The sequence below is a fragment of the Zonotrichia leucophrys genome, chromosome Z (assembly GCF_028769735.1).
Source record: "Zonotrichia leucophrys gambelii isolate GWCS_2022_RI chromosome Z, RI_Zleu_2.0, whole genome shotgun sequence".
Taxonomy (NCBI): domain Eukaryota; kingdom Metazoa; phylum Chordata; class Aves; order Passeriformes; family Passerellidae; genus Zonotrichia; species Zonotrichia leucophrys.
In genome coordinates this window covers 21,911,814-21,939,280 of record NC_088200.1, presented here as the reverse complement: position 1 = coordinate 21,939,280, position 27,467 = coordinate 21,911,814, and the positions used below count along the sequence as shown (strand labels likewise).

The 27,467-nt window shown below is 37.6% G+C and overlaps 1 protein-coding gene across 5 annotated transcripts in view; it reads left to right on the top strand.

Annotated features, from left to right (window-relative positions):
• SKIC3 (SKI3 subunit of superkiller complex) overlaps positions 1 to 27,467 on the top strand; it is a 50,922-nt gene that overhangs the window by 4,685 nt on the left and 18,770 nt on the right. For all 5 annotated transcript variants that reach the window (XM_064735256.1, XM_064735255.1, XM_064735258.1 and 2 more), the window contains 25 exons: positions 726 to 866; positions 2,874 to 2,972; positions 3,073 to 3,181; positions 5,074 to 5,214; positions 6,622 to 6,723; positions 9,491 to 9,624; positions 10,301 to 10,387; positions 10,476 to 10,579; positions 10,691 to 10,817; positions 11,965 to 12,144; positions 12,552 to 12,676; positions 13,131 to 13,384; positions 16,365 to 16,467; positions 17,222 to 17,398; positions 18,247 to 18,391; positions 18,553 to 18,631; positions 18,746 to 18,807; positions 18,929 to 18,985; positions 20,083 to 20,151; positions 21,035 to 21,109; positions 21,737 to 21,878; positions 23,074 to 23,167; positions 23,740 to 23,817; positions 25,118 to 25,242; positions 26,892 to 27,015. In XM_064735256.1, coding sequence (XP_064591326.1) covers positions 726 to 866; positions 2,874 to 2,972; positions 3,073 to 3,181; positions 5,074 to 5,214; positions 6,622 to 6,723; positions 9,491 to 9,624; positions 10,301 to 10,387; positions 10,476 to 10,579; positions 10,691 to 10,817; positions 11,965 to 12,144; positions 12,552 to 12,676; positions 13,131 to 13,384; positions 16,365 to 16,467; positions 17,222 to 17,398; positions 18,247 to 18,391; positions 18,553 to 18,631; positions 18,746 to 18,807; positions 18,929 to 18,985; positions 20,083 to 20,151; positions 21,035 to 21,109; positions 21,737 to 21,878; positions 23,074 to 23,167; positions 23,740 to 23,817; positions 25,118 to 25,242; positions 26,892 to 27,015 — 2,933 coding nt within the window. The remainder of the gene's footprint in view (positions 1 to 725; positions 867 to 2,873; positions 2,973 to 3,072; positions 3,182 to 5,073; positions 5,215 to 6,621; positions 6,724 to 9,490; positions 9,625 to 10,300; positions 10,388 to 10,475; positions 10,580 to 10,690; positions 10,818 to 11,964; positions 12,145 to 12,551; positions 12,677 to 13,130; positions 13,385 to 16,364; positions 16,468 to 17,221; positions 17,399 to 18,246; positions 18,392 to 18,552; positions 18,632 to 18,745; positions 18,808 to 18,928; positions 18,986 to 20,082; positions 20,152 to 21,034; positions 21,110 to 21,736; positions 21,879 to 23,073; positions 23,168 to 23,739; positions 23,818 to 25,117; positions 25,243 to 26,891; positions 27,016 to 27,467) is intronic.

Sequence of the window (27,467 nt, the reverse complement as noted above, 5' to 3'; positions counted from 1 at the left end):
CCATGCTGGAATTTCAGTGTGGACTGCTCCTTTTGTTCTCTTTCTGTTTGTAATGCCCTAGATATTTAGGTTTACTTTTACTGTTGGTTTCCTCCAGGAATCAGAGTTAGAATTCATATACTCTTGATGTTCTCTAGCTTACTTACTGTACTTTGGAAGGTAGAGAGGTTGCACGCAATGCATTGGGACTTGCTATTTGTTTAATCAGAAAGCAAGTAAATCTGGGTTACTGAGTAACTGTAAATGTTACTATGTTGTCTACCCTAGAGTGATAGAGTTTGATACCAAAGGGGTAACCCAAGAATGAGGAATTCTACTCTGTGTGTGCACTTTTGGCAAAGAAACAGGGTGTACAGGATCTGCTTTCTGAGCAAGGACAAAAGGAAGATAAGGGGAGGTCATCTGGCTTAGGAATGCAGCGCTGCCTAAACAAGACTATAAAAGACTGAACCAGGGGAGGGATTTATGGTCATAAACGATAATATCTATTATGACTGTGTGTAAGCAATGCACTTGCAGAGGATCGGAATGCCCACCAGGTGGAGCAGTCCCCCGTGCATCCTTTACCCAGTAAATTAAATAATGCTGATTTCTTAAAGCTGCATTGGTATTAAGGAGTTTATTTACCCAGTTTTCAGTGAATTTTGGTGACAAGTTGACTACTTATATCGGACTTTCAGCTCTTTAAAGAGTAATCAGCATAGGTCATTTGTTCCTGTTGACAGGTGGCTGAAACTTGGCAGAAACTAATAAGGATGAAGCAGGAGGAAGGTGCAGAAAAGACAGAGCTTCATCAGCTTTGGAAGAAGATGATCCAGTTACTGAAAGACAGTACAAGGAACCAGGATAATAAGACTGGGCAGTTGGTAATGTTTCTCACTTCTTGTTCAGCTAGGTACATATATATGTCCAGTGCACCTAGTAATTGCGGCCTGTTTGTCTGAATTGACTGTCTCAATGTTCAGAGGTACTAAATTTCTGAGGAAAAGTTGGGCAGCTTTACATTTTGACAGAAACAGCAACTGTGCAGCAGCCTGAGATGAGCCTTAGGTGTAATGAGTCACCTAAGTTCTTCACAAATTGTTCTAGCATGGTTTGTTCTACAGGGTGTAGTCCTTCACTAGCAGACTGCTCCAGCACGTGTCTTTTTCTTACTCTCACATATTCTTACCTCTCTCTCTGCCTGTAATTGCTGTTGTACTGGTTTCTTCCCCTTCTTGAATCTGTTATTCCAGAGGGACTCCCAGCATTGCTGATGCTCTTGACCTCAGCCAAGCATGTCTGTCTTGAAGCCAGCTGCATCAACTCTGTTGGACATGGGGAAGGTTTCTTGCAGCTTCTCATAGAACCCACCCCACTTAGCCTCCCTCTAGCAAAACTTTGCCACACATAACCAATACAGATGTTCTTCAAAAAAACAAACTCCCCCCTGCTTTCATCCAAGTAGGAAGAAATGGATTTGTAAGGTTTTTCCGTTTCTTTGTACCTATTCTTTTTCCTAGATAGAAATATTTTGGATGAAATTTTCTTTTCTCCTCTAGGTATTAAGCTTTAACTTCTTAGGAAAGTGTCAAAGCTGATTGAAACCAAACAGAACGATCATGAGTCCTCTGTGGACGAAGTTAATTTTGTTGTATCTGATTTATCTGTTCTTGGAAGATGAACTTCCTTCAGCATGAAAGGTGGAAATGTATCACCTGATAGCAGTGTTTCAGAAAGGAGAAAATACAAATTGAAGTTATTTCAGATAGCAGAAAATTGAATCTGTATCTCTACTTTTAAAAAAGCAAAGGCTTTGACTTCAAGCTAGTGTAGAAAAGAGGTACTGCAGGCAGCACTGCGTTTTTGGAAAGGAAAAATAACTTCAAAATATTTTTTAAATAGCATAAACCTCAGGAATAAGTTTCACATGCAAATCCACAGCTTATTGCAGTTTCAAGTAAAGCACTTGAATCTGGAAGGCTGCGAACCTGAAAGCAGCACACTTCAGTATTTCTCTAGTGACAAGCTGTGTACAACTTTGTTTAACATGGTTGTTTGTAAGCCTGCACTCTGGTCCCTGTGTGGCACAAAGCGTCAAGAAAAAAAGATTAGACTAGACTTCTAGATTTCTAGACCAGAGTGGGAAGAGAGGCTGACAGCTAACCTTACAGGATAGTAACCTAATTTCCTTCTTTGAATTGGGATTAGGTTTGAAGAACAATCTATGTTCTTAAAAATTTTACCTTCCTTGTACCATCTTATGTTTTGTGGCATCATATTATTGCTTCATCTTGCACTAGACAATTTAGATGCTTTAGATGCTGAGTGCTGCTTCATGATAAGAAACTTACTTCATGTCTTTCTCTGTTCATAGCACTAGTGTAAACTTCTAAAGTAGGATCTAGGTAATAACATGTAAGTACCCACTTTAATATGGAAGGACTGGAAAGCATGTTATCTCCTCTAAGGAGCAGATAACTTTGGGTTTTCCAAGTTTGGAGGAGACTGAGGGGTGCCTCTATTGTCTGCAGCTTCCTGAGCAGAGGAAGTGGAGAAGGAGGTGCTGAGCTATTCTTTCTGGCAGCTAGTGATGGAATGTGTGGGATGGGTTCACCGGACTTGACATGTGGCATCATTTCTTTACCAAAAGGGTGGTCAAGCATTAAAGCAGCCTTCCTAGAAATTCAATTATGTCCCAAATCTATCAGCATTCAAGAGGCATTTGGTCATTGCCCTTAATAACATGTTTTAGCTTTTGGTCAGATCTAAAGTGCTGAGGCATGTGGACTAGATAATTGTTGTATGTTCCTTCCAACTGAAATATTCTATTCTATGAAGATAACATTTCCCTAGAATATTTGTTTTGCACTCCTGATTTTTTGTTATTTCAGCTTTTGACTGCATTTGAACACGCACTGCATTCTGCTGACACTGTTCCTGGTGAAGACCACCAAAATCTTTACAAAGACTTCATACAGTGCTTGTCTAAAGTAAGGTTATGTTAAAGCATCTTTCTAGTAAGAAAATAGATCTGTTATTTCACATCTGAGAACTCACATAAATAACTGTTCACTCTTTTTTCCTTTCTAGTTTCCTCATGAAGTCACTAGGTTGGAAAAGGCTTGTGATGATATGATGGCTTTGTACCCTTCTATGACTTACCCTTTGGAAGTACTTTGCTTGCACTTTGTTCAGTCAGGTGAGTAGGATGGATTTAGGCATTTTGAGGGCTGAGATTTTTTAAATAGTTGATTTTGTGACAAACTGTTTGCAAGTTTTTACCTTTCACAAGGACTGTACAAGTACTTTCTTTACTTCTGTGTTATGTTTCTGAAAATAAAGTGTTTGGTCCTATGACTTGTCATTTCCTTGCCCTGTAACTGAGTAGTGACTGTAAGTGACAAAAACCTACTGTAAGGGAAGTCCAGCTCTTTGAAGTTTCAAAGAAAAATGCCTCACTTGAAAGCAGCCTCTCTGGATAAATGAATATTAGCTTCTTGACCTTTTGAGAAAAAGTGAAAGAGTGTTAGCCAGTGCTCTGAGGTTCACGATGAGCTATGCTGAGGTTATTCTTGACGCATATTCTCTTCCATCACAAAAAAAACCACAAAAACCCAAAACAATCAGACAAAAAAAAACCAAAACAAAACAAAAACAAACAAAAAACCCACAAACAAATAACCCCCAGATAAGCATTTGTGCAACTATGTTAGAGATTGTTCCTTGTGAGTAGGGAATAACAGATCTGTTTAGATATATATTCTGAGTAGAAAAGGAGACTCTTTGAGGGGAAAAAGACAAAACCTGGTGTGTTCAGAAGTGCAGGGATCTGAAACTATGCATTACTATTTTTTAGTCATTTATTGAACAACATTGCAATAGCGTTGGACACTTTCTCATAATTTTCAAAGGTAATTATTAGAATTTAGCTTTTTGTTTTGTTATTTAAGTCATCAGAAGTTATTTTATTTCTTTTTAAAGCAAGGAGACCAAGTCAGAAAAAAAAAACCTCTAGAAATAACTTTCATCTTAGGTAGAAAAAGGGGTTTTCCTGTTTTGAAGAAATGGAATATGATAGCAAAATACAGCAAGTGAGAATTTTTCACTTTGTTTTGGAAGCATGAAGACAAATGAGGCCCAGACTCACAATTTGTAAAGTATTTGAAAATGCTTTACATTTTGGAGAAATGGGCAGAAACTAGTTTTCAAAAGAAAAGGTTAGTGCAGTTCTTGTATACTAGCACTCTGGCAATATCTCAGTGTCCCACAAGCTTCTTGGAGGGGAAGGATGCTGCTGGTGTTTTAGAAAGGCTGTTTGTTTAGGTCTGAGTCGTGTTTTAATCCTTCATGTCCTGCACTTCTCACAGGCTTGTTAATTTAAGTGCATTGTAAAGTCACCTTTAGCAAATGCAGATGAAATCAACTGTTATGCCACATAAATCAATAATTCCTTAAAGAAGATAATAGCTTGAAGGTTGTTGCAACAAGTCACAAAGTTCCTGTCAGTATTGCCAAGTCTACAATCACAGCTAAATGCAGGCATCAAAAGTTAGTGGCGTCAGTTAAAATTAAGCTAAAACATTAAATGATATTTACATGAAATGAAATTTATATTAAATGAAATTACCTTTCACAGCAAGGTAATTTCAAAAAGCTCATCACAGCAAATTAGCAGGTACACAATGTCTCTTCTGGAAGGAAATTTTATTGATTTATTTGTGACAGATTTTGGCATGTGCACTTTCAGCTGAACTTACATGAAAGGCATATTATTATTTAACAATATTTAATATTATTATATTAATTATTTATTAATAAAGGGAGTATACCTGGAGTAATTTAGCAAAAGTGATTATTCAGGTTTCAGACTGTCAGTATTACAGTCTGAAATGCTCAATACACAGTACTGAGTATTTAGGTTACTTCTTGGATTTTGGTTCTTTTATGGGATAGGGGATGGTAAGTGTGTAGAGCCTCTGGAAAATCACTTTGAACTCAAAAGGATAATGATCATTTATATGGATAAGGTAAGCTGTTGCAGTTATTCTTTTAATCTAAAACCCTACAAAACGTGTCTTTTTCTGAAACCAGGTACTTTGCCGGAAAAGGCCCTGCACTGTTTCTCTAAACTTTTGGAGATGGATGCAAGCAGTGGTCCAGGCATCATTGGTTTTGGTATAAAATGCCTCAAAGAAAATAAATACAAGGAGGCTGTTAAGAGTCTTACTGAAGGTAAATGTATAATATGAGATGTGAGTAGTCTGTAACTTGAACACTAGATTATGTTGAAAATTTAGGGAATCTTATACTTAAGTAGTAGTTTGAAAATTCTAAGACCAGCTGGATTTTAAAAGAATGCTGAACACTTCATCTGATTTTGTTGAAATGTTTGAAATATAGCTTTAAGTATAGCATCTCTAAAGCCTTTCATTTGTGTTATAGTAAGCTCTGTAATGTTTTAAGGTAAACCGTTTTTAATCCTACTGTTATTGGGAAAATAATTATATGAAACGCTAACTGGAACAATAGCAGTAAATGAAAGAATGTGAAATTTATGAAGTAAAATGTAATGCAACCTCTCTAGTAGAGTCACTGCATTTCTCTGCCTGAGCAAAGATGACTTTTCTCTGAAGTTACTTCATTTTCAGTTGGGTAAAGACTCACGCTGATTATTTAGAGAGAAATATTGTAAGAGTTTTTTTCTGTTTTGTTGTTCTACAGTAACTATATTTGCTGAAGACTTGGCTTACTCATCTGTAACTTAACTTGCTTGTATTGAAATGGCAAAACTCTTTCTAAAATACTCATTAAGTATACTAGTGGAAAAATGAGACTGCCCACCCTCACTAGCTGCTGTGGCAGCTAACAGTGGAAACTGGGTAAATAATTGGGATGTAAGCATTCATGAGTCAGTCAGACTATGCTGTGATGTCCTGCATCCATTCTTCTAGATTTAGAATAAGATTGTTTCTGAAATTTAATTTTGGAATATTCTACAGTGAAACAACATCTTGCCTAAAATATGAAATAAAAGTTTCATGTGCCTAAGAGCGCATGAAGAGGAAAAGGTATTCCTTGGAAAACAAATTCTTCTGGCTTAAATGACCATGTTTTGAAAAAGATAGTATTCTATTTTAATTAATATTAAGTTGTTTTTCTGTTTTTACTTTTACACATAGACTTTCCTTACAGCAGAGGGAATGCAAAGAGAAGGCTCTTGGTATAATGCGTAAATGTAGAGAGTTTGAAAATCATGTCTTTTCCAACGAGCCATGTGTTTGTACCTTAGGTGTTGAGGCTTCCAGGGATTACTTGGTAATTATACATCAGAAGACAGAAATTCAGTTTTATTAGTGAGTCTTAATTAAGGCAGATTCATCAGAAAGTTTCAGTATATGTAATGTTATATGCAAAATTAAGCCTAACTTACATGCTTTCTGCTTTTTGCCTTGTTGCATGGAGGCTTCTGTGTCCAAAACAGTCTAAAATAAGACTCAGAAAAAATTATGGCAAGTCTTAACTATCTGATTGATAATATGTTTTTGATGGCATTATATGGAAATAATATGTATCTACTTGCTACAGTGTTTTTGCAACTCTAAGCAATTTTTTAAAGTGTCTTTTTTAAACTCTTACTAGGTTTGCAGAAGACTAAGCAGTGTCCAGCTGCATGGTATTATCTAGCAGAGGCACAGATGAAGATCCATGAACACAGGAATGCTGTCCTGTCCTGCAATGAAGGTAACTGCCTGCTACTTTAAAGAGCAGTTCCAGTGCTGCACTGCTTTATGTAGTCCAGCCAACGTGGCCTTGGTATGGTAGGTCTGAGTTAGCAGTAGTCACAGTCCCTTGCTTCTTGTAGTCTCAAGCTTGTGCTGTCTCTCTTGGTTTATGAGAGCTGAACAGCACTTTATGGTGCTTAGTCTCAGGAACAGAGAAAATACTTGGCTAAGTGGATCCAGAAAGCTGTCTGATGGTTAATATTTGGAAGGTTTACGTTTTCTGCTGTGCTGCTTCTGCTGGTGGTTGACCAATGCTGGCAAATGACAGATTGCCTGAAACCACAAGGTAGGTGTCACAAATATTTAGCCTGGCAGATAATCATGGTTTAACGTGAAAAACAAATTTTTAATCAAATTGAGGTAAAACACAGAAAGGATGTGTAGTATAGCTGCATCTGAAGAAACTCACTGAGTGTAAAACTTCATCTGTGCTAGCTGGCAGTAAGGGCAATTAGTGCCATCTAGGATGCATATCTCAGCTGAACAGGGCCACTCTCTGGTGATTATAAATGAAGGGGCAGCTGAAGTGGACTTCTTTTGTGGCAGGGAGAAATGCAGTGAAAAGTTTTTAAGAAAGACTGGAAGAAGTAAAAGAAGCCAAACAGACCTGGCCAAACAATTATGGGAAATCAAGCAAAAGTAGTTACTGGTAAGAGGAATTCAAAAGACCTGTGAACTTGGGTGGAGGAAAAATGAAAGCGGAACAAAATAGGTAAAAAAGAAATTTATTAGAATGAAAATAAGGAAGTTCTTTCCCCATCTGTGTTCAGTGTGGAAGATCTCAGGGTGACTTTGTACCATGACTCTTCTTTTCAGCAGATTGATCTAACAACTTGTCTATGATTACAGTGTTAACAAGGGCATGTCTAAAACAAGACAAGGAAACATAGCATTAAGGAACTATGAGTTACCAAGTTAGGAATTGACTGAGATGAAAATACTGAAGTTTTAAGGGGTTCCATAATTGATTACTGAAACTGTCTTGGCACCCAAATACTTGAAAGTAGGTGACGTGGCTCTGAATTTTAAAAAGGAAAGTTGAGGGAAAACACTGACAGGTCTGGTATATTTAGTGGTTGAAACAGTGTAAACTGAAACAGTAGAGTTAAAGAATTTATGTAGAAAAATGTTTTGGGGTAGACAGCAACTTTTGAGAGTTGCTAATTTAGAACTCCTTCAAGGAGCTTATGAGCTCATAAATAAAGGAGGTTTCCAGGTGGTAATTGGTAATATCCCATACTTGACTGTTAGTAGCCTTGGGTTAAGAAGCAAAGCTGTAACTTTGGGTTTTTTCTTGTAAGTTAAAAGGTAGAGCACAGTATAGTAATTATGTCTGTTTTCAGGCTGGAAGGAGGTATCCCTGACATTTTCCCTGACACCTGTGCTGTTTATGAATGCTGAGTAATAGGGTTACAATTTGCTGCTATGTAAAGTAGACTGCAAAACTTTGAGATGTTTACCAGAGTGCATAACTGAGTGTCAAGACTATAGAATTTTATTCATTATTTTAAATGCAGAATAGTAGAGTTGTGGGAAGAAGTGTTCTCACAAAGCTACCCTACACTCTCACTGAAGAAAAGTGCAGAAGGTCCTCATTTGGTATGAAAAAGTAGGACCGTTTCTTTCGCCTGGTGTGCTTTACAGGCAAGTCAAATATTAGCAATTTCAGAGAAGGGAATGGTTAGTGAAACATACCATCAACACACAGTAGCTTTAAGAACTTCAGCAGCTTAATAAAATCCCTGTGTAGTTTTGGTAACTATCTACTCCATCTCAAAAAGAAAATAAGAGTAGGAGTTAATAGACTAGAAGTGAGGTTGGTCACGTGGGCTAAAAACGGCACCATATGAGAACAAGTAAATAATCTGTCAAGTCCTTTTCTAGCCTGGAGAAGAGATCATTTTGAACTGTGTGAAGATACAAATGATGTGGAATATAAAGATTGAGTGTTTTGTTTTCATATGTGAGGTCTGGCTAGTGCCAAATGCAGCTAAAATGTCAAGCTCAGAGCAAACAAAACAAGTTTTGTTTTTCAATGCATAAAGTTAAGTTCCTTGCTGAAAGGTGCTGTTGATGCAGAAATTTCTCTTGAGTCCAAAACGTGTCGAAAGTCAGAGATAATTTTGGGAAAACGTTGCTTTTTACTTGTCCTGTCTTAGTGACTGTATCAAATGAGACAACAGCTCACTGTACATGAAAATAAATACACTTAATTGAGTTACACAGGAAGTTTATGCCTTTGGAGATGCTCAACAGAGAGGCCTTCCATCTCTGAAGTGAGATGATACTATGTATTCAAAAAGTAATTGGAATTCTGTGAAGGGTTACTTTGTAACTTTTACAGGCATCAGGGTAAATCCCTGTTTTCAGTGGTATTCTTTCATTTGAACACTGAAATGGGGAACAATTTGTCTGTTGAAAGGTCATTTTTTCCTTAGAACTCTAATGAGCAAAATTATAGCACCTAATTTTTAAAGCCAGCAGCTAAAAAACAATCAGTATACATACATCTGAGATGACTTCCTAGAATGGACTTAATTGTTAAACTTGAATGGATAAAAATTTTACAGGACAATTTGTTATTTATGGGGGAGAGCAGTCTGAATGGTGTTCTATTAGGCAGAAAAAATGTAGTTAACAAGGTTGTAGAAATATTTGGAAGAATGCTGCTCTGTGTACTTCTTCTTTTCTCATTTAACTTGATGAAAGGTTCTTCTTGTCAACAGCTCTTGAGGCTCTTGGAACTCCTGAGGGTCCTAATCTTCAGTGGAAGAACCTTGTCTTTCAGTTGAAAGCAGAGACTTTGATTAAAATAGCTGATGCTGATGCTGCAGAAGAAGCCATTAAAGCACTTGAGCAGGTATTTTTATTGACTATAATGTTTGGGGTTTTTTTAATATTACAAGGTGCCCTTATCTTTCTGTACTTAAGGTACCTGGCCTCCTTTCAAGTTTGTGGTTTAGACCATTCCTACCAGCTGTCATGTAATTCAGACATGTCTTCCATTCCTGCTTTTCCAGGCTTTGCTGCAGCTCTTTTTCATTTGCAGTTTTAATTTTGGAAGCTGTCACTTTTGACTTTGCCTGGTCTTGCTCACTGTTGCTGTTTTTGTGCTGTTACCCATCTTAATTTGAATTCATGTTATAATCTCCCTAGTTCTTGCTAGTTCTGTGCTGTTACCCATCTTAATTGGAATTCATGTTATAATCTCCCATGTCCATCATTCCCTTGTGATTAGTCATGAAGAAAAACACATTACTTTAAGATTGAATGGTTAAGCTTTGGCAGAAGTTGCTTTCCTCTGTTTTTGTCACACAGTTTCATTCTTTGTGGTTCTTCATATTTCTGTACCTTTGTCCTTACAATCTTCTACTTGCTCTTCATCAGAATTGTCCTAAATTTTCTCAGGGATAATAGAGAAAACTTCTAAATTCTTTCTTGTCTTTATCTTCAGGCAGTCTGTCTGCTTTTAACAACTTTGACTTCTTAATTTGGGGAGATAATAAATTAATTGTGTTTATTATTTGGTGTTCTAGATTGTAGATGGAACCAGTGATCCAGTGATTTCAGCTCTCAGGGGTCAGGCTTATCTGAACAAAGGTTTAATGGATCAGGCTTCAAAGGTTAGTGATTTTTGTCATTCCTGTGAGCTAAGTACAGTTCTTGGTTTCATAGAGGAAGTAACTAGAGAAAAATGACATCCTTTTGCAGGTTTCACAAGATCTTCTCTTGTCCCACCCTGATCTGGCTGAGGCCCATGCTCTAGAGGGTTTCATCCATTATTCCCAAAAGAACTATGAGCAGGCAGAAAAAAGGTAGACTTTTGTTTTCTTTCCTCTAACAGGGAAGTGTTACGGGATAGTAAAATGTCGTGTTTTGCAGCTTTTGGGAATTTGTCTGACCTGACCTGTTTTCATTTTATTTAGTTTTCTACATGCTATTGAAAGAAAGGCTGGAATTGCAGAGTATCATCAGTACCTGGGGCTCACATACTGGTTCATGAGTGATGAGACAAGAAAAGACAAAGGAAAAGCACTCACTCAGTTCTTGAAGGTAAAGACTCCTTTAACTGTTGGTGTAGAATTAGTGTTTTCCTACATCAGAAGCCAAATATGAAAAATATACTGACAGGAATGAGAAACTCGAATATTCTCCTTTGTACAATGTATGAGCCTCCAGAGCCTGCAAACTAGGTTCTGCTGTGCAGAAGGCATTGCAGGGAGCTGTGCAGTTACCTTGAATCTCTCCACTTCTGTTTTCCTCTTTTCAACTAATTCTTTAGGCCTTTGAATTGGCAAAACTTAGTGGTGATTCCCTCAACCTTTTCTCCTTTGGGAAAGTGGAGGCCTCTGAACAAGCAGCAAATGTCTTTGAAAACCTTTTGAAAGGGGGAGGGCAGAATTCAAATTGAAAAAACATGAAGGAAAAAAAGTTGAGAATGGTGTTAGGGTTTCATTGTCTGTCCAAGGATGTAAGTTGGTAAAGCCCCATAATTTATATGCTTTTCCTGATCTGTGGGATATTAGTAATTGTGGCTTTTTCACTGAATAACATGAATCCAAAAGCTTTAGTTTGACATCTGTGTTAGTAACTTGAAAGTGTACAAAATAGAACTTTAGGCACTGTGAACTCATCATGTAACTTCATGATAGGTATTGATAAATCTATTACCTGCTGCTTGCACTTTAATAAACAGCTGAGTATAGTGGCAAATGTAGTTGAACAGTTATTTTGGTTCTAAACCATTATATGCAATCTTTATTATTATCGACAAAGCTGTTTTCTGCTGCTTGAAGGCTGTCAATTTCTTAACTATAAGCAAATCTGCCAAATGCATTTAAGAAGGAACTGAAACTTTAGACATGGCTGGAGTTAATTCTGGTGTTATATGGTAAGAGTATGAACATAATGATTGAAACAGAATAGAATATGAAATAAAGATTTACTTTCTCCTAGCACAACTATTTTAATACTTTGAGTACAAAATGTTTTGTGTCATGGGATTTGTAGCAGATTTTCCAGATATTTAAAGCTCAGGTCATCTGTGCAATTTTATAATTAAATTTGGCATCTCAAATATATCACAGTAGGGGCTTAAAAATATGATAAGCAGAGGCTGAACAAGTAGCTGTCACTGAACCTGTCTATGAGTATAATCCTTTAGAATGCTGTCTGATAGTGTGTTGGTATTTCCTTATAGGCTGCAAAATTGGACAGCTACTTGGGAAGTGCCTTTTGTTATCTAGGTAACTACTACAGAGACATTGCTGGAGACAAAAGCAGAGCTCGTGGTTGCTATAAAAAGGCTTTTGAACTGGATGAGACGGATGAAGAATCTGGAACAGCGGCTGTCAATTTAAGTGTGGAACTTGGAGACATGGTATTGTACATTCAGAATGTCAGATTACTGCTGCTTTGTTGTTCTTCTATTAATCCTTCTGTTTAAAGAATCACTTCAGGTTTCCTCTATATTTAAGATCAGAAAACAAATGTTCTGTCATTGCTTAGCAGCTTTTATAGTTGGGCTTGCTTCAGTTTTATGTTCCAATTCCAAATTAAATTTGTCTTGGGAGAAGGGTGGGAGAACCAAGTATTACATTAGGGTTATCATGTGTGATATAGATGAAGCATTTTTTTCAGTAGGGGGCATAAGGAGAAAGTTGGGGATTTTCTTTATTTAGCTTGTGTAACTTCTTTTTTCCATCTTTCACCTTGCTGCTTTAGAAAGTTATAAGAATATTTTTAAATGGTTTTTGTTTACTAACTTGACATTTATTGCTTTGTTAGGACACTGCTTTGTCAATCCTGAATGAGGTAACTGAAAAAGCGAGACCTGGTACAGCAAAATGGGCCTGGCTTCATCGTGGACTTTACTACCTGAGAACTGGTCAGCCGTCACAAGCAGTGGCTGAGTAAGACAACTGGTGGTTGGTTTAAGTCCTTTTCTACCAATCCCAATAAAATAGTCTTTGCTCGTAGCAAGTTTTCAAATGGAGTTAGGTGATTATAATTTGTACTTAACAAAGGGAAATGGGTCTGAGTGAATCTCTCTTCAGTTCTAGAATTCGCAGAATGTAGTCTTGTTAACATAGCAGTGTTTTGTACTAACAAGCCTTGTGACAGGCACAGACAAGCTGCTATAGCACTGAATAGCCAGGGTGAGATACAATTCCTAAAATTGTGTAATGTCCTCTGAAGATGAAAAACCTACCATGCTTTGTTTAAAAGTTCCATGTAATTGTGAATTTGTGTCCTGAAGAGTATATAATGCAAAATTAGTGTCCTGAGCATATACAATGAAAGGAAATAATTATGTTGAATTGTATCATATTTCATTTAAATAAATGTGTGTCTTGATATCTTCAGTTTGCAGGCAGCTCTCAGGGCTGATCCAAAGGATTCCAACTGCTGGGAGTCTCTAGGGGAGGCTTACTTCAACAGAGGTAGCTACTCAACAGCTCTGAAATCCTTCAGGAAAGCAAGTGAGCTGAACCCAGGGCTTGTGTACAGCATTTACAGAGCTGCAGCACTTGAGCAGATTCTAGGCAAATACGAAAATGCTATAGCTACCTATCAACAAATATTAAAGAAGACAGAAAACTATGTGCCTGCACTGAAAGGTATCATGTCTGAATTTGAAAGTGTTCACTTTTCCTCCCTTTACACACTGTAGTGTTTCAGTCTTTTGGAGGAATTTTTGATGTATTGAGGTTTTCTTGTGGTGTGTTGAGGTTTTCTTGTGTGGAAGCATAGAGCTGTATTTTGGTTATGTAGGGCCATGAGGTCCCTCACATGAAAGTTGATTTGTAGTATTACAAATTCCTGAAAAACTCTTACATTATGATGAATGTGAGTGATTATTTCTCTTTCAAGTAAGTATGAAGGGTAGTTAATTCTATGTGGCTACCAGGCCAAATGAGTAGGAGAACTGAAGAGACACAGAGGAAGCCCACTAACAGGACTGCAGTTTTACCTAAGCAGTAAAATACTTGCTCAACAGGCAATGAAATCAGACTGCCATTTCAAAGAGGTGGGCTGATTTCCTTCTGCTCCTGACCATGCATTCCTCACTTCATGTGTTAGTCTAGTGATTCAGACCCCTCTGAACTTTTTCAAGTGGTGAAAAAGAGCAGTGAATCCCAAGAGATCTCACAAGCATTACAGGTGGCAGGGGTAGAGACCTTCAGGATACAGGTAGGAGTAGAGAGAAATGGAGGAATTGGAACTTCTTCATTATGGAACTGTGATTCTGAAGTTATATAATGCAGGGAGTGTATAAAACTTTGATAAAAATGAATAATTGCTCTGTTTGCGTTCTCTCTGCCACTTAGTTTTCAATCATTCTCGTCCCATATACCAATCTGAAGCAGGTGCTACTTGATGCTAGTTTAAATTTGTAATTATTTTTTTCATTGTATGTAAGGCCTTCTGGTTTCTGGGTGAATCTAAACTGATTCTTAGAAGAGTTAATTCAGAAATATTGAGTTGTTATTACAACAGTGGGCTTTTAATCTGAAAAAGTTACAGTGTGGTTGACTTACCTACCTCCTCCTCTATAACTCCACTAGCTTTTTCAAGACCAAAGTGACATGGTAAAAAGCTCCATAATGGAGTTGGAATGTATTGCATTCAGGCAGTTTTACTAGTTGTTGGGCAAGAAGGGAAGAGCTGACTGTAGCAGCAGTTTGCAAAGATGCTGTATGTGCATATGCATATGGTTTTTTCAGTGTCTGTAGGTAGAGCAGTTGACAGTGTTACTAGTACTAAAATGCTTTGAGTACTTAAGTACATGGTATCAAGATTCCTCCCCATAGTTGCCTTTATGCTGTTTTCTTACACCTCCTGAGTCTTCTTTCATAAAGGCTCACATTGTAATCTCTGGTCTGTTAGCTGTAAATCCTTTTAAGTCTCCAAACAGCCTTCACTTACTTTGAGACTTCTTATGATGTTTGGACCAATGTTGTAAATTTTGTGGACCTTCTTAAAACATTCTGAAGTTCTTTGACTGTCCCATCAGTGTTTATTTTCAACTGTTCTGATCCATATGAACAGTTTCTGAGTTGAGCTGTTGGAAGCATAGTCTCTGGTAGTTGAGTCAATAACTTTACTGGTGTTACTTCACTGCATCTTTTCAATGTGTTTTGATTTTGTGCTACTGAATACTTATTCTGCCTCTGTTCTAGCGTATCTTTCATATAATTTTGGGGAATAAAATCAATTTTGTTTTTTGATCTTGACATCTGGTAAGCTTATGATCTTGGTCTTCTGGGGAGCCAAGATAAAGACTCTTGCAAAACTCTATTTTGGTATAGGTGGAGGATTACAATAGCATGAGGGGGGTAGCTTCAGAACTGTCAAAATAATCTGAGAATGAATGGTACTCATATCCAATGATTTACGGCTGGACAGAATCACTGCTAGTGGCAGCAAATGTGTAAACCAAGCAGTTACTATTTCCAAAATGTTAGAAATTTTAACCTATGATGCAGTTCCTTTTTCATCATGGGAATTATTTCCAGTTGCAGTGGTTTGACCCTGTCTAGGCATCAGCTGCCCACCAAGCTACTCTGTCACTCCCCTTCTCAGCAGGATGTGAACAAAAGGCAAAATAAGATTGAAGAAATTCATAGGTCAAGATAAATGTGGTTTAATAAAGCAAATGCAGAGGCCACATGAAGAAGCAAATGAAAACAAAATTTATTCTCAACTTTCTATGAACAGGTGATGTCCAGCTACTTCTCATGAAGTAGGACTTCAGTCTGCCTAGTCATTGCTTCAGAAAACAAATGTGATAACAAGTGCCCCCCCCCCCCCCGCAATCTCTTCCATATTTATCTCAGCTTTTATGCTGAACAGATAAGAATGTGGTATGGAATATCCCTCTGATCAGTTTAGATCAGCTGTCCTGGCTATGTCTGCTCTCAGGATTCTGACTATCCCCAGCCTAATCCTAATGCTGAAGGAGTGAATTTTGTATAGACTGCCTGGATGCTGTTCCAAACACTGTTCAGCAGCAGCCAAAACACTGGTTCCTTATCAGCACCTTTCCAGCTACCAGTACATAGCACAGCACTATGAGGGTTCCTATAGGACAAGTTAACTCCATCTCAGCCAGATTCAATACACCATATGAAGTAAATTCATATATAAATAAATAATGCTGGCTTCAGGTTTTCTTCCTTGAAGACTTTCCTTTTTGCCTACCCTGTCATTCTTTACTCCTTTTGTTTCTCAGGATTGATTTTTTCACGCATGTAAACTGCAAATTGGTGTATTTGTCAAAGGTGTAACAATGCAGATTTCTCAGATTTACTTAATATTTGAAGATAAATGCAAACTTTAAATGTTATTTTTTAAATAATGAATTTGGTTTATTTTAATAGCCAAATGATCCTACAGTTCACACTTCACAAGACAGATGAAAAGCAGTCTTTGTTGGGAGCATTGTGGGTGTTTTGATTTTGTTACAGTGTATGCAGGGTATAGACTTTTGCACAAGGCAGAAATGCTGACTTGGCTTCCAGGCTCTTTCCCCACTGTACTTTTAGCCATATCATAAAAGCATTTATTTTCACAGAGAATATTTTCTCTTACTTTCAGGACTTGGTGAGTGTTATCTCATGCTGGCAAGATCAGCCCTTGATAACTATTTCGATAGGAAGGCTGTGGATTACATAGAGCAGGCCCTTGCATATTTTACAAGGTTGGTACTAAACATTCACTTACTTAATTTCTGCTGTGATTGTGGGTTGACAGGCAGAAAAAGAAGAGTTAAATTTTTAAATTTATTTAAAAATAAGAGTTTGAAAATTTTCAGTTAGACTGAATCAAATGGACTAGAACTTCTAATCTAGAAGTAAGAATGTGTTTATTAAAAATGGTTTGAGTAACCATTACAGATTCTAAACATAGGCTGCTTAAATGAATGGCAATTACAGAGTTTTATGTTTTTCTTTTCAAATATAGAGAGTCATTTGAAATTGTGTGAAGTGACACAGAGTTCTCTTGTGTAGTCCTGCTGATATATGGATCTGGGACGAGTGTATTCCTACAAAAATAATGGATAAGAGGAAAATAATTCCTTCCTCCTCTCAGTCTTTTTGTTTTGAATTTCATATAAGATGTACTAAATTAAACCTTGGAATAACTGCTGTTAGAGGAGAAAGTCCATCAAGTTTCTGCAGATGAGTAGTTCTTTTAATATGACAAATGCAAGAGTGCATGTAGTCAGCTGACATGTTGGGGTGTTTTTTGTTTGGTTGCTTTTTATTGTTATTTCTTTTAAAATTTTGATCTTTTAGACTTGTAACTTGAATAGGAAGAAACTGAATTAAATCAAACACCTTACTGAATAATTGCATTTGAGGTTGTGCTGCTGTTAAAAGTGTCACTTTTATTCAGAAAAGGATGTTGAAGTATCTGAGTAGGTGTTACATGTGTTTTCTTTATAATTGTAGGGCAGTAAAGCACCGTCCTGATGTATCTTGCCTCTGGAAACTGTTAGGAGATACCTGTACTAGTGTACATGTTATTTCACCAGCCAAAGTGAATGTTCAAGTACTAGGATCCCTTCTGAGTAAAAATGCAACCAAACAGGTGCTGACGAAAAATGAGCTTCTCATACTGGGAGGAAGGTAATATTCTTTTATTGTTAAGAGCCTCTCTGCTGTTTAAGACTCTGTAGAGTCTCAAGTATTCTAGACTAGTTAATTTGTAGAAAATGGAAGACATGCTGATCTCTTGATACCTGCATATTGGGTAAATGCATTCTCATGATTCTTCCAAATTACACTACTTATTTCAGGGTATGTTTCCTGTATTGCCACAGTGCTGTCAGCACCTGCTCTTCTCCTTTCTGTCTCCAGGTGCATGACTACATTCTCCCTGCTGTTCCACAAATCACATCTGTTTAAATGCAGTGGTTGTGGTATTTGCTGACTAATTCTCCCAGGACAATGGAAGTCTAAGATAATACTTCCAGCTTTCTGTCTGTGCCTCTTTCTTGTAAAATATTTCTTGTGACAAATTTGCTGTTCTGTGACTCCCTCTGAAATTTTTTCAGCTGGATCTGTAAGGCAGGAAATGCATCTGCTTGGTGAATCTCAACCATGATCTGTAAAGTGCAGTACTTCCTAGGAGAAGCCTGAGGAACTGTAAAAATGATTGATGTTTGTTTTAAGTAAACACATGCGTAATGTAACTGACAGAGCTTTGATTTAATACACACCTACATAACCACACCTGTGGTTTCATAAGTGGTGAGCACTACAGATTACCCTTAGACCAGATTCAGACACACAATAAGTGTCTGAATGAAAATATATTAGTTGGGTTTTTTTGCTTTAAGTTCTTGTCTGGTTTTGTTTGTATTTATGCATGTTTACTTCATTTAGGTTTCTAAGCACTCTTTTGAAGCTTTGTCAGCTTTCTGCTCTTCGTGCAGAGACTCGGAATAATGATTCTATGATTCATGTTTCTGTAGGTGTTATGGCAGAGCTTTAAAACTGATGTCTTTGCCGAGCATATGGTGTGATCTTGGAATAAATTATTATCGCCAAGCAGAGCACCTCACAGCAGTGGGCACTGACATGAATGAGATCAGTGAACTGTTAGAGAAGTCTTTGCAGGTATTGCCTATATTTCCTAGTACATTCTTTAAACTGCTGTTCATGCTTCTCTGCATATTCTCCCTGTACACAGTAAAACCTACATCTCTGAATAAGTAAGTGCATAAACTCATAATTTTTGCTCTCCTAATCATTATAATCCACATTTCATTTTCTTCCAGTGTCTCAAAAAAGCTGTGAGACTTGACAGCAAAAATCATCTTTATTGGAATGCTCTTGGTGTAGTTGCTTCTTGTAGTGGTAAGTCTTCAGTGACAGCCCTAGATCTCTAACATCCTAAGTTAGAAGGAGGCTTGACTAATGGTGTTTTGAAATTCAGTTACATCTAGGTCTCCATTTTTTTTCTTCCCCCAGCTATTGGGAATTATGCTCTTGCACAACATTCGTTCATCAAATCTGTTCAAGCTGAGCAAATTGTAAGTGCTGTAGGCAGCTGCCATCTGTTTCAAGTGGGCATTTAAGACATTTCCCCTGATGCACTGCTATTTCTGAGGAGTGTAATAATATATTGGTTTTAACTTTATTTGTTTTGTTTAGAATGTTGTTGCCTGGACCAACTTGGGGGTTTTATATCTGGCAACTGGACACATTGAGGTAATCTATTTCCCATCCTCAAGTATAGTTTTCCTTTCTGCTTTTTTTTAAGGGTGTATATATGGGAATAGGACTGTCAGTTTCAAATGTCCCTTTGAAATTCAAAAAATATACATCCTTCAAAAGAAATTAGATTGGCACTTGAGAAATGCAGATAAATTACAAATTTGTTCTGGAGGGGCTAAGATTAGGTGAATTGTGAACTTCTGCTGAATTGGCAAAACTGCTTTCCAACAGCTGGAATGAGAACTTAATGGAAGGACAGAGAAGTGGTTAGTCAAATCAAGGCATGCCAGGTTTGGCCAAGAACTTCTAGTTGTAGGTCATGGACTGAACTCCCAGTGTTTGAGTTCCCATAGATACCTACTTTCTGCTCATCAGCAAATGTATGATTTACTGTAACACTCTAATTTTCAGAGTTTCTCTGGAGAAAAATTTGAGTGCATATTAAGTGAAGTCTGGAGCTCTCATGCAGTTAAAGTACATCCTGTCCTATTTGCTCGTTGAAATTACAGAAATCTTGTTTGATTGGAAATGTGATGGTCAAAATTATTTTTAAGAAAAATAACCTGATAGTACAGACTGCTTACTGCTAAGACTGCTAATGCTAAGACTTGGTTCCCCTTGTGCCAAATTGAGGGAGGAACTCTTAAGCATGTGTAGGCCATAGGGAAATGACTTGTGGATGATAATCAGTTTTATCCTTTTGAAAACACGTTTGTGTTATAAAAAAGTGAATTTTCAAAACTGGATCTTCCTAGAGTCAGATTTTTAAATTGTTCATTTAGCTTCTGAATTCTCTAGCTGGGAAGGAAGCATATTTAGAAGGGAGGGAAACTTTGATATTGTGAAGTTTTCTAATTTTTTTTTTTGTTTTCTGATTTTTTTGTTTTGTTTTGTTTTCTTTAAGACTAAACTGGTTTATTTCTCTGGGCAATGCGTTGTTCTCTGTGGAACAGAAGGTGTTTTTAGTAGTGACCTAATTCAGTCCATTAAGTCTCTTCTAATACTATTGCATGTTAATACTTGTGTGTAGTCAGAAGCGCTCTGTTACCATACCAGGCAGTTCAACAGCAGTGTTTTATTTGGTTCTACAGCAAGCTCATGAAGCCTTCAAGGTAGCCCAGTCTCTGGAACCTTCTTACCTCTTGTGTTGGATTGGACAGGTATGATGAAAAATTATGAAACTGCACACAAAAACATTTGTTGAAGAACCTTAACTTCAGCGTAGTAACTGGCACTAATTCATGCTCCTAAAATTGTGTTTACGAGTGCTTCTACTTCCTTTGTTTCCATAGTGGTAATACAATGGAAGCTACTGTGCTCATCAGACACACTCATATGATGTTTTTCTGGCTGATATTGTGAGTTCTCTAACAAGCTATTAACCAAACAATCACTATGCTCTGAGGCTTTTTATATACAGCTATCCACAGAGCACTGTCTTTATAAGGTGATAGTTATTTCAGCTTCAGCTGTACCACTAGTTCATTAAATGGCACGACTCAACTCTCATCTCAGTTCCCCATAATCTTCTAATGTACCTGGAACAAAGCACTTCTTATTTTCTGGGAAGTCCCTTCCTCCCCTGCCACTGATAGCTCACATGCTCCTTCTGATATCTAGGTCATTTGTGAATAGTTGAGATACTTGTGGCTATTATGATTGTTATAGGTGAATTTCATAATGCCATGCTGCTCACCTGCTAATGATAGCTAATTGAAAAACTGGATTCTAGAAATGAACTAGCACCGTCACATGTTGAAATTCAGCTCTTGTCAGATGTTGTTATAAATTGTTCTAATACATTCAAGTCTTTGTTCTGAAGATAGAGCTAGCAGCCAAAGTTTAAATTACTGGTACAGTGGAGACTGCTTGTGTTTCTCCTGAGTTCATTTTGGTTTTAAAACCAATCTTGCTTGTAGGCTATGAGAAAAAAGTGTGTTCATGTTGAATGCTTTAGATATGCCTGACATAATATGAGGTAAGGTTTTTGTCATTGTCATAATTTTTAAGTACATGACCACAGCAGCTCTTGCTTCTCTCTAGGCTCTTATTGCAGAGACTGTAGGCAGCTATGATACCATGGATCTCTTCAGGCACACAACTGAACTCAGTATGCATGTAAGTGTAACAGTTGTATTGTTCTGAAGTTTTTGTACATCCAGTCTCTCTACTTAGGAGATTATTTTTTTAAAATAGGCGTGTCTTGAGTTTTGAAACTGCTACAGTCATGTTTCAAATGAGATTGTATGGCTTCCATGTTGTTGCTGACTTATGCTGATATTGTATAGCAGGCAGTTACTTTATAAAAGTTTTTAGTCCCAAGGGTTCAAGAAATCAGCTCTTTAAGTCATGAATAAACATTCTCCATGTTCTACAGAATTGGACATAGATCAAAGGCATAAAATATTTCTGGAGAGAGCAAGGATACTGCCAGGACCCTGTGTTCCAAAAAAAGTGGAGGACTTAGTCTTTCATAGCTTTTTTTTTTTTTTTGCCTATTGTGTGTACAGTCATGCAGCACATTATATGAGAATGTAAGTATTTGCTTTGCTCAGATGGAAAGTTAAAAGTATATGTGGAGGGATTCAATTTGATGTGTTCTTCTGTTTAACACTGATGCAGATTTTTAGCCAAAACTCTGTCCTAAAACAAAGAATTAGTGTTATTATAATCTGCAATTATTTTGCTGTATCTTGAGCGGGTTTAATGATTCCTGTTTTGGGGGGTGTCTCTTTGTTTCTTGAGACTGAGGGAGCAAAAGGCTATGCCCACTGGGTATGTTCAACGCTGCAGGATGAAGCCAACAGAAACACTGAACTGTATCTGTATAACATTGTTCAAATGAATGCTATACCAGCAGCCCAAGTGGTCTTGAGCAAATATACAGGTAGGTAATTTAAATACCTCTCTAACCTGTCACACCTAACACGCATTCAGAAGGAATAAATACACCTGCACTAGTTCTAAACAAGAGAGGTCTGGCTGAGGTGGTGAGAGGCTTTTTAGCTTAAACTAACTGAAACAGGGTAAGCAGACCACACAGCGATGAAATGGATGTGGGTTCTGTCTGCTTATTCCTTCTAGTTGTTTCAAATACCAACGAAAATAGGGACCAGAGCCTTGTCATGCTTCTCATAGGGTGTTTGCTCTCAGACTCCCTTTGCATGTGTCTGTATGTGCAGGTGAAGATAAGTGCCAGGTCCTCTGTGATGTGAAGCTTGGTGCACAGGATTGTTCCTGTGTGCTGTGTAACTCAATATTCTCAAGCATATGATTTTGGTAACCTTCAGCAGGTGATGGACTCTGGTTTTGTGCATGATTCCAAACCAGCCTCCCCACTGGATTTGTCTAGCCTGGAAAGCAGGTAGAGGAAATGCAGATTTTCATTAGTCTGCAAGTATTCCTGTAAAGAAATCATTTGAGTAATCTGTTGCTGACTTTTGAGAGCTAGAAAATATAGCTCACAGTAAATGAGACGTGAATGTGAGACTGTTATTTCTTTGTGCCTTGTTCTTAAGGGGACTCTGGAGAGCCTTCCTTCCTCTTCTGGGGAGAAAAGTTACTAGTCTGAGATGAGTTGACAGCTGACAGATTTGTGCCTTAGCAATTACTTAAAAATTACTAATCTTGGAAGGGACCATAATGGTCATCTGGTTTTACCTCCCTGCTCGAGTAGGGATGTCCTACAGCACATTGTACAGAATTGTTTCAGAATGTATTAAGAATAAAACATAAGATTTTACTGGTATTTTACTAGAGTCAATGCAAGATGAATACTTTCCCATTTCATTTAAAAAAATCTGCCTGCTGAAAAACTTAAAATATATTGAGTGCATTATGCATTAGTGTTACATCATAACATTTTAAACATTTTTCAGCCACCCTGGTGTCATGTTTTGGGTCATCTGTCTCTTCTGTATTTGCCTGCAAGCCGGTCAAAATTTTTCTCATGACCAGCTGACAAAAGCATTTGGCAAAGTGTTCAGTGCATGTACTGTAGCTTCAATGTAGCAATGTTTTTGTAATGCTTTTTCACAGCCTACTGATCTTGTTTTCCTACATTGTCAATTCTGACTTTCTAGAAAGAAATCCAGATGATGCTTCTGCTTTCACAATGTTTGGGTTTTTGAATGAGTATCTGGATCTAAAACAGCAGGCAGCCTATGCCTATGAGAGGTAAACTGTACACCCTTGGAAAGCTCAGAGAAGCTCCTTTTCCATGAACCAGCTGAAAAACCTAAGGGTTTTTCTTTTCCTTAGATAAACTTTACTTTCTCTGTTCAACAGTATATTTGAACTAAGTGTTTTGTAGGGTGTGTGTGTGGAGGTTCCTATATAAAATTTGGAAAGGCAGAACACAGAAAAGTAATGTCCTAAGGCTTGTATATCTTGCCATTACATTAACTAATTCACTGGGTGTGATTTAAATGAAATTGAAGGAGAAATCAAGCTTGGTTTTAGCTTTATTCTCTATCCCACTCTAATTAATGGAGGTGGTTGGCCTTTGGGTTTGTTTTGGGGTTTTTTTTCTTCTGTCTTCTTTTCAAAGAGGGAAAGGTGGCAAATGGAACAGTATTTGGTGAACATGTTTGTTGATGCATTAAAACAGTAAAATAGGCTCTGTTTATGTTTAATTAGCATAGAAAAGCTTTTGTATAAAACAGTTATTCATTTTGCTCTGAAAACTGTGCTCAAAATATGCACCTTGTAGTCACATGATAAGTAACATTCATTGTGGTTAATTTTAGGGCAGCTTCACTGCTGAAAAGCTCAGAGGATACTGAGAAATACAATACAGCAATGCAAAACTATGGCAGGTCACTCTGGTAAGTGTCTGTTGACTTTCTGAGCCCCTAACTTCAGCTTTGGAGGTAGTGAAAGCAGCAGTACAAAATATGGTGAGGCTTAAGGTGAAAGATGGTTGCTAAAAATCATCTATTAAACATTATTCCTAATTGGAGACAGGTTTGACTGAACTTTGTATTTGCCCCAGAAATGGGTAGTGTAATAAAAAAAAATCATATTGTAAGGAATTGCTGTATGTCTTCACAGGCTGTAGTGTATCAGTGATTCCCTTATCCTTTGCTTGGTACTAACATGTCATAGTGTAGTCTGTTATATTGTCTGCACAATAAGCTGTGGGATTTTTTAAAATGGTTTTTTTACAAACTTGACCCCTGAGCTGTGTAATAGGCTTACTCTGAATAAAATTGCTGCTTCGAGGTTTGTTCAAAAGCCCTTCTATCTAGCCTTTGAATTTATACTGACTTTCACAACCTGAAGCATGTGAGGCTGGGGTGTTGTATACCTGTGTGGTCTTTCTGCTGATAAATCTCTATACTGTAGTCCTACTCAGAATTCTAAGTTCCTTTCTGCTTTCTGGTTCTGAGGGAATGCAGGACTTAAGTATGTAGACTTTCAAATTTCTCATTGATATGAAATAGCTCAAGGTCTACTAATAAAATATTTGTCAGCTCCCTGGGGAAACCTCATATGTTATTGTATGTGACACTGAAACTTGTAACCTGTGACGAAGTGATAATTCATTAACTTCAGGGAAGGTTTTAGAACAAGCTCTTTAGACTCCTGAAATCTCACATCCAAGCTATATGTCTGTTAGTTCATATGTGCAACTTACACAAGAACAAATCTCTAGTAACTGATAAGTAGTTCTAATAAATACAATCCTCTATTATTCTTTTCATAGTGGTCTTAGAACAAGAATGCTGTAATCTTTCTGTGTGTGCATTTTCCTGTCTGTGTGCATGATTTGCTTTTTTCCAAACAAATTCTTGATTTGCATTTTGCATGTTTCTCCTTTGCTGTTTTCTCTCCCTGCACTGTGATGATCATTAAGTCATTTGCCTTATATACAGCTGTCATGGAGATATGGAGGACTTCTTCCTATCAGTTGTTCTTCATGCAACGGATAGCTCGAGAGGGTAACTGCTATACCAGGCAAAGGGTGGGGATTACTGCACATTCTTGTCCTAATACTGCTCTTTTCTAGGTGTCTGTTTAAAACTGCTATGGAATAGAGGGCACTGGTCCTCAAGGACAGTTTGTCTGAATTATAACAGCTGTTTCTGCATCCTTCCTACCAGTGACTGGGTGTTTTTTTTGCAGTGCTCTTGGGCGGTGTGATGAGGCCATTGAAGTTTACACATCAATACCCCTAACAGAGTTTGATGGCATTGTGGGGCTAGCATTAGCTTACTTCAAGAAAGGACTCTTAGAAGAAAGTATCAAAGGTAAAATTCAGAGCATTATGGAACACTTCTTTTGCGGGTAATCTTAACAAACTTTGTTGTCTAACCAACCTAGCTGACATTCAATGTTTTGCTCTTTTGGTCCTATTGTGTAAGTATAAATGCCACAACTATTTAATACCTTGAGTACCATGTGCAGTTTTGGACACCACAATAAAATAAAGACATTAGGCTGTCCAACAGCATCCAGAGGATGGCTATAAAGATGGTGAAGGGTCTAGAGAGGAAGTCTTATGAGGAGCAGCTGAGGTCCCTTGATTTGTTTGGCCTGGAGGAAACTAAGAGGAGACTTCATTATGGTCTTCATCCTCACGAGGAAGTGAAGGGGCAAGTACTGATCTCTTTGTATTCACGACCATTGACAGGACTCTAGGAAATGGCCTGAAGCTGAGTAAGGGAAGGTTTGGGTTGAATATCAGGAAAAGATTTTTCACCCAGAGAGTGGTTGAGTACTTCAACAGGCTCCCAAGGGAAGTCATCACAGAGCCAATGTTTTCTTCAGGTCAAGAACCTTTGGACAATGGTCTAGGCACATGATGTGATTCTTCAAGTGTCCTGCACAGTTGTACTTCATGATGTGGATGGGTCCCTTCCAACTCAGCCTATTCTATAATTCTGTGAAAATTTATTAGTCCTAGTATTGCTCAAATGTAGTAAGGAAAAATAAATTTCTTCAAGTGTGGGATTCTTGTCCATTAAACTGTTTTTCTCTGAGCCTCCCTTGTTCTCAAATTAAATTGTTTTTCTGGAAGAATCAATTGTAGTGTAGAGTAGAAAAGACAGAGGTGATGGCATCAATATAAGTGTCTCAAAAGCAGGTGTCAAGAGGCTGGTGCTAGCCGCTTTGCAGTGGTGCCCATCAACAGGGCAAGGCATGGTGGACATCATCTAAAATACAGATTCCACCTCAACATGAGGAAGAACTTCTTACACTGAGGATGGCTCTGAAACAGGCTACACAGTGAGGTTGTGGAGGTTCTCCCCTCTGGAGACATTCAAAACCCACCTGCAAGGTCCTGTGTCACCTTCTGTAGGTGGCCCTACTGTGGTAGAGGTGTTGATCTCTAGAGGTCCTTTCCAGCCCTAATTATTCAATGATTCTCTCATAGGAGATAATTGTGGTGTTGAAAGCACTTTAGCTTTAGTGGTAAATATAATTGTTCTGTCATGTTGCACACTTCTGAGATGTGGAACTTCATGAAAAGGTATATGCAACAATCAGTGTAGAAGTGCTCACAAAGGAACAGTCAGCCCAGTGTTTTAAATAATTTTATTTTGTATTTGGAATGAGTGTGCCCATCTGAACTACTGTTTCGTAAATGAGCTATCACAGGGTTCATTTTTACCATGTTCTAGCAGGAATTTTCTGAATGTCCCAATGCTGCTTTTCATTTCTGTTTCTACTTGCTATGTGTTAAACAACTGCCAGGCTCTAAAGAGTAAATCTGGTTTTTCCAAACATAGTTACTTCCAAAGTCTTAGTCAACTCACTTTTATCTTCTGCTTATGATTTGAGTTGGGAAAGTACAGTGAACCTGAACCTAAAGTAGTCTCTCTGTTGTGATATCGTGCTATCCTAAAGGCTGTACAAATGTTGTGTTTTTTCTTCTCCCTCAATTAATTTTTACCAGCCTATGAAAAAGCATTGTCTGTTGCTGAGTCTGAAAAAGATAAAGCACATATCCTGACTGCCTTGGCAATAATAGAATATAAACTGAACAGAGTGGATGCTGCAAAGACACTACTGTTTAAATGGTGAGCAGAGGGAATAATCAGAATGTGATATTTTATTGTTTTTGTGGGAACTCAAGTGGATATTTTCTTTGTGTATTGCGGCATAGAAGTGGAAATGGATGCAGTCTAATTATTCATGTGGTACATCTGGTTTTATGGTCTGTCGCTTCCACTCTCTTAAAGCAGTGTTGAGTAGAAGGGCTGAGCAGTTTGGATGTCCAACATCCTTGAAGTTTTAAAAACTTTATCTTTTAAGATAATAGTACTTTGTAGTTGTTGTAAGCACTATTTTTGCTCATTGTTTTTGCTCATTAGCTGTAAGAACTCTGAATGACCAGTGAAAATAGTTTAAGTAATCAAAAATCTCAGAAACTATTGTGTTCCCAGCAATGTAGACCAGGACAGCCCCGTACCTTTCCCATGAAAAGAAACAGATCTCTACTAGTTGTGCAATTAAGTGGTGGATGCCTGTT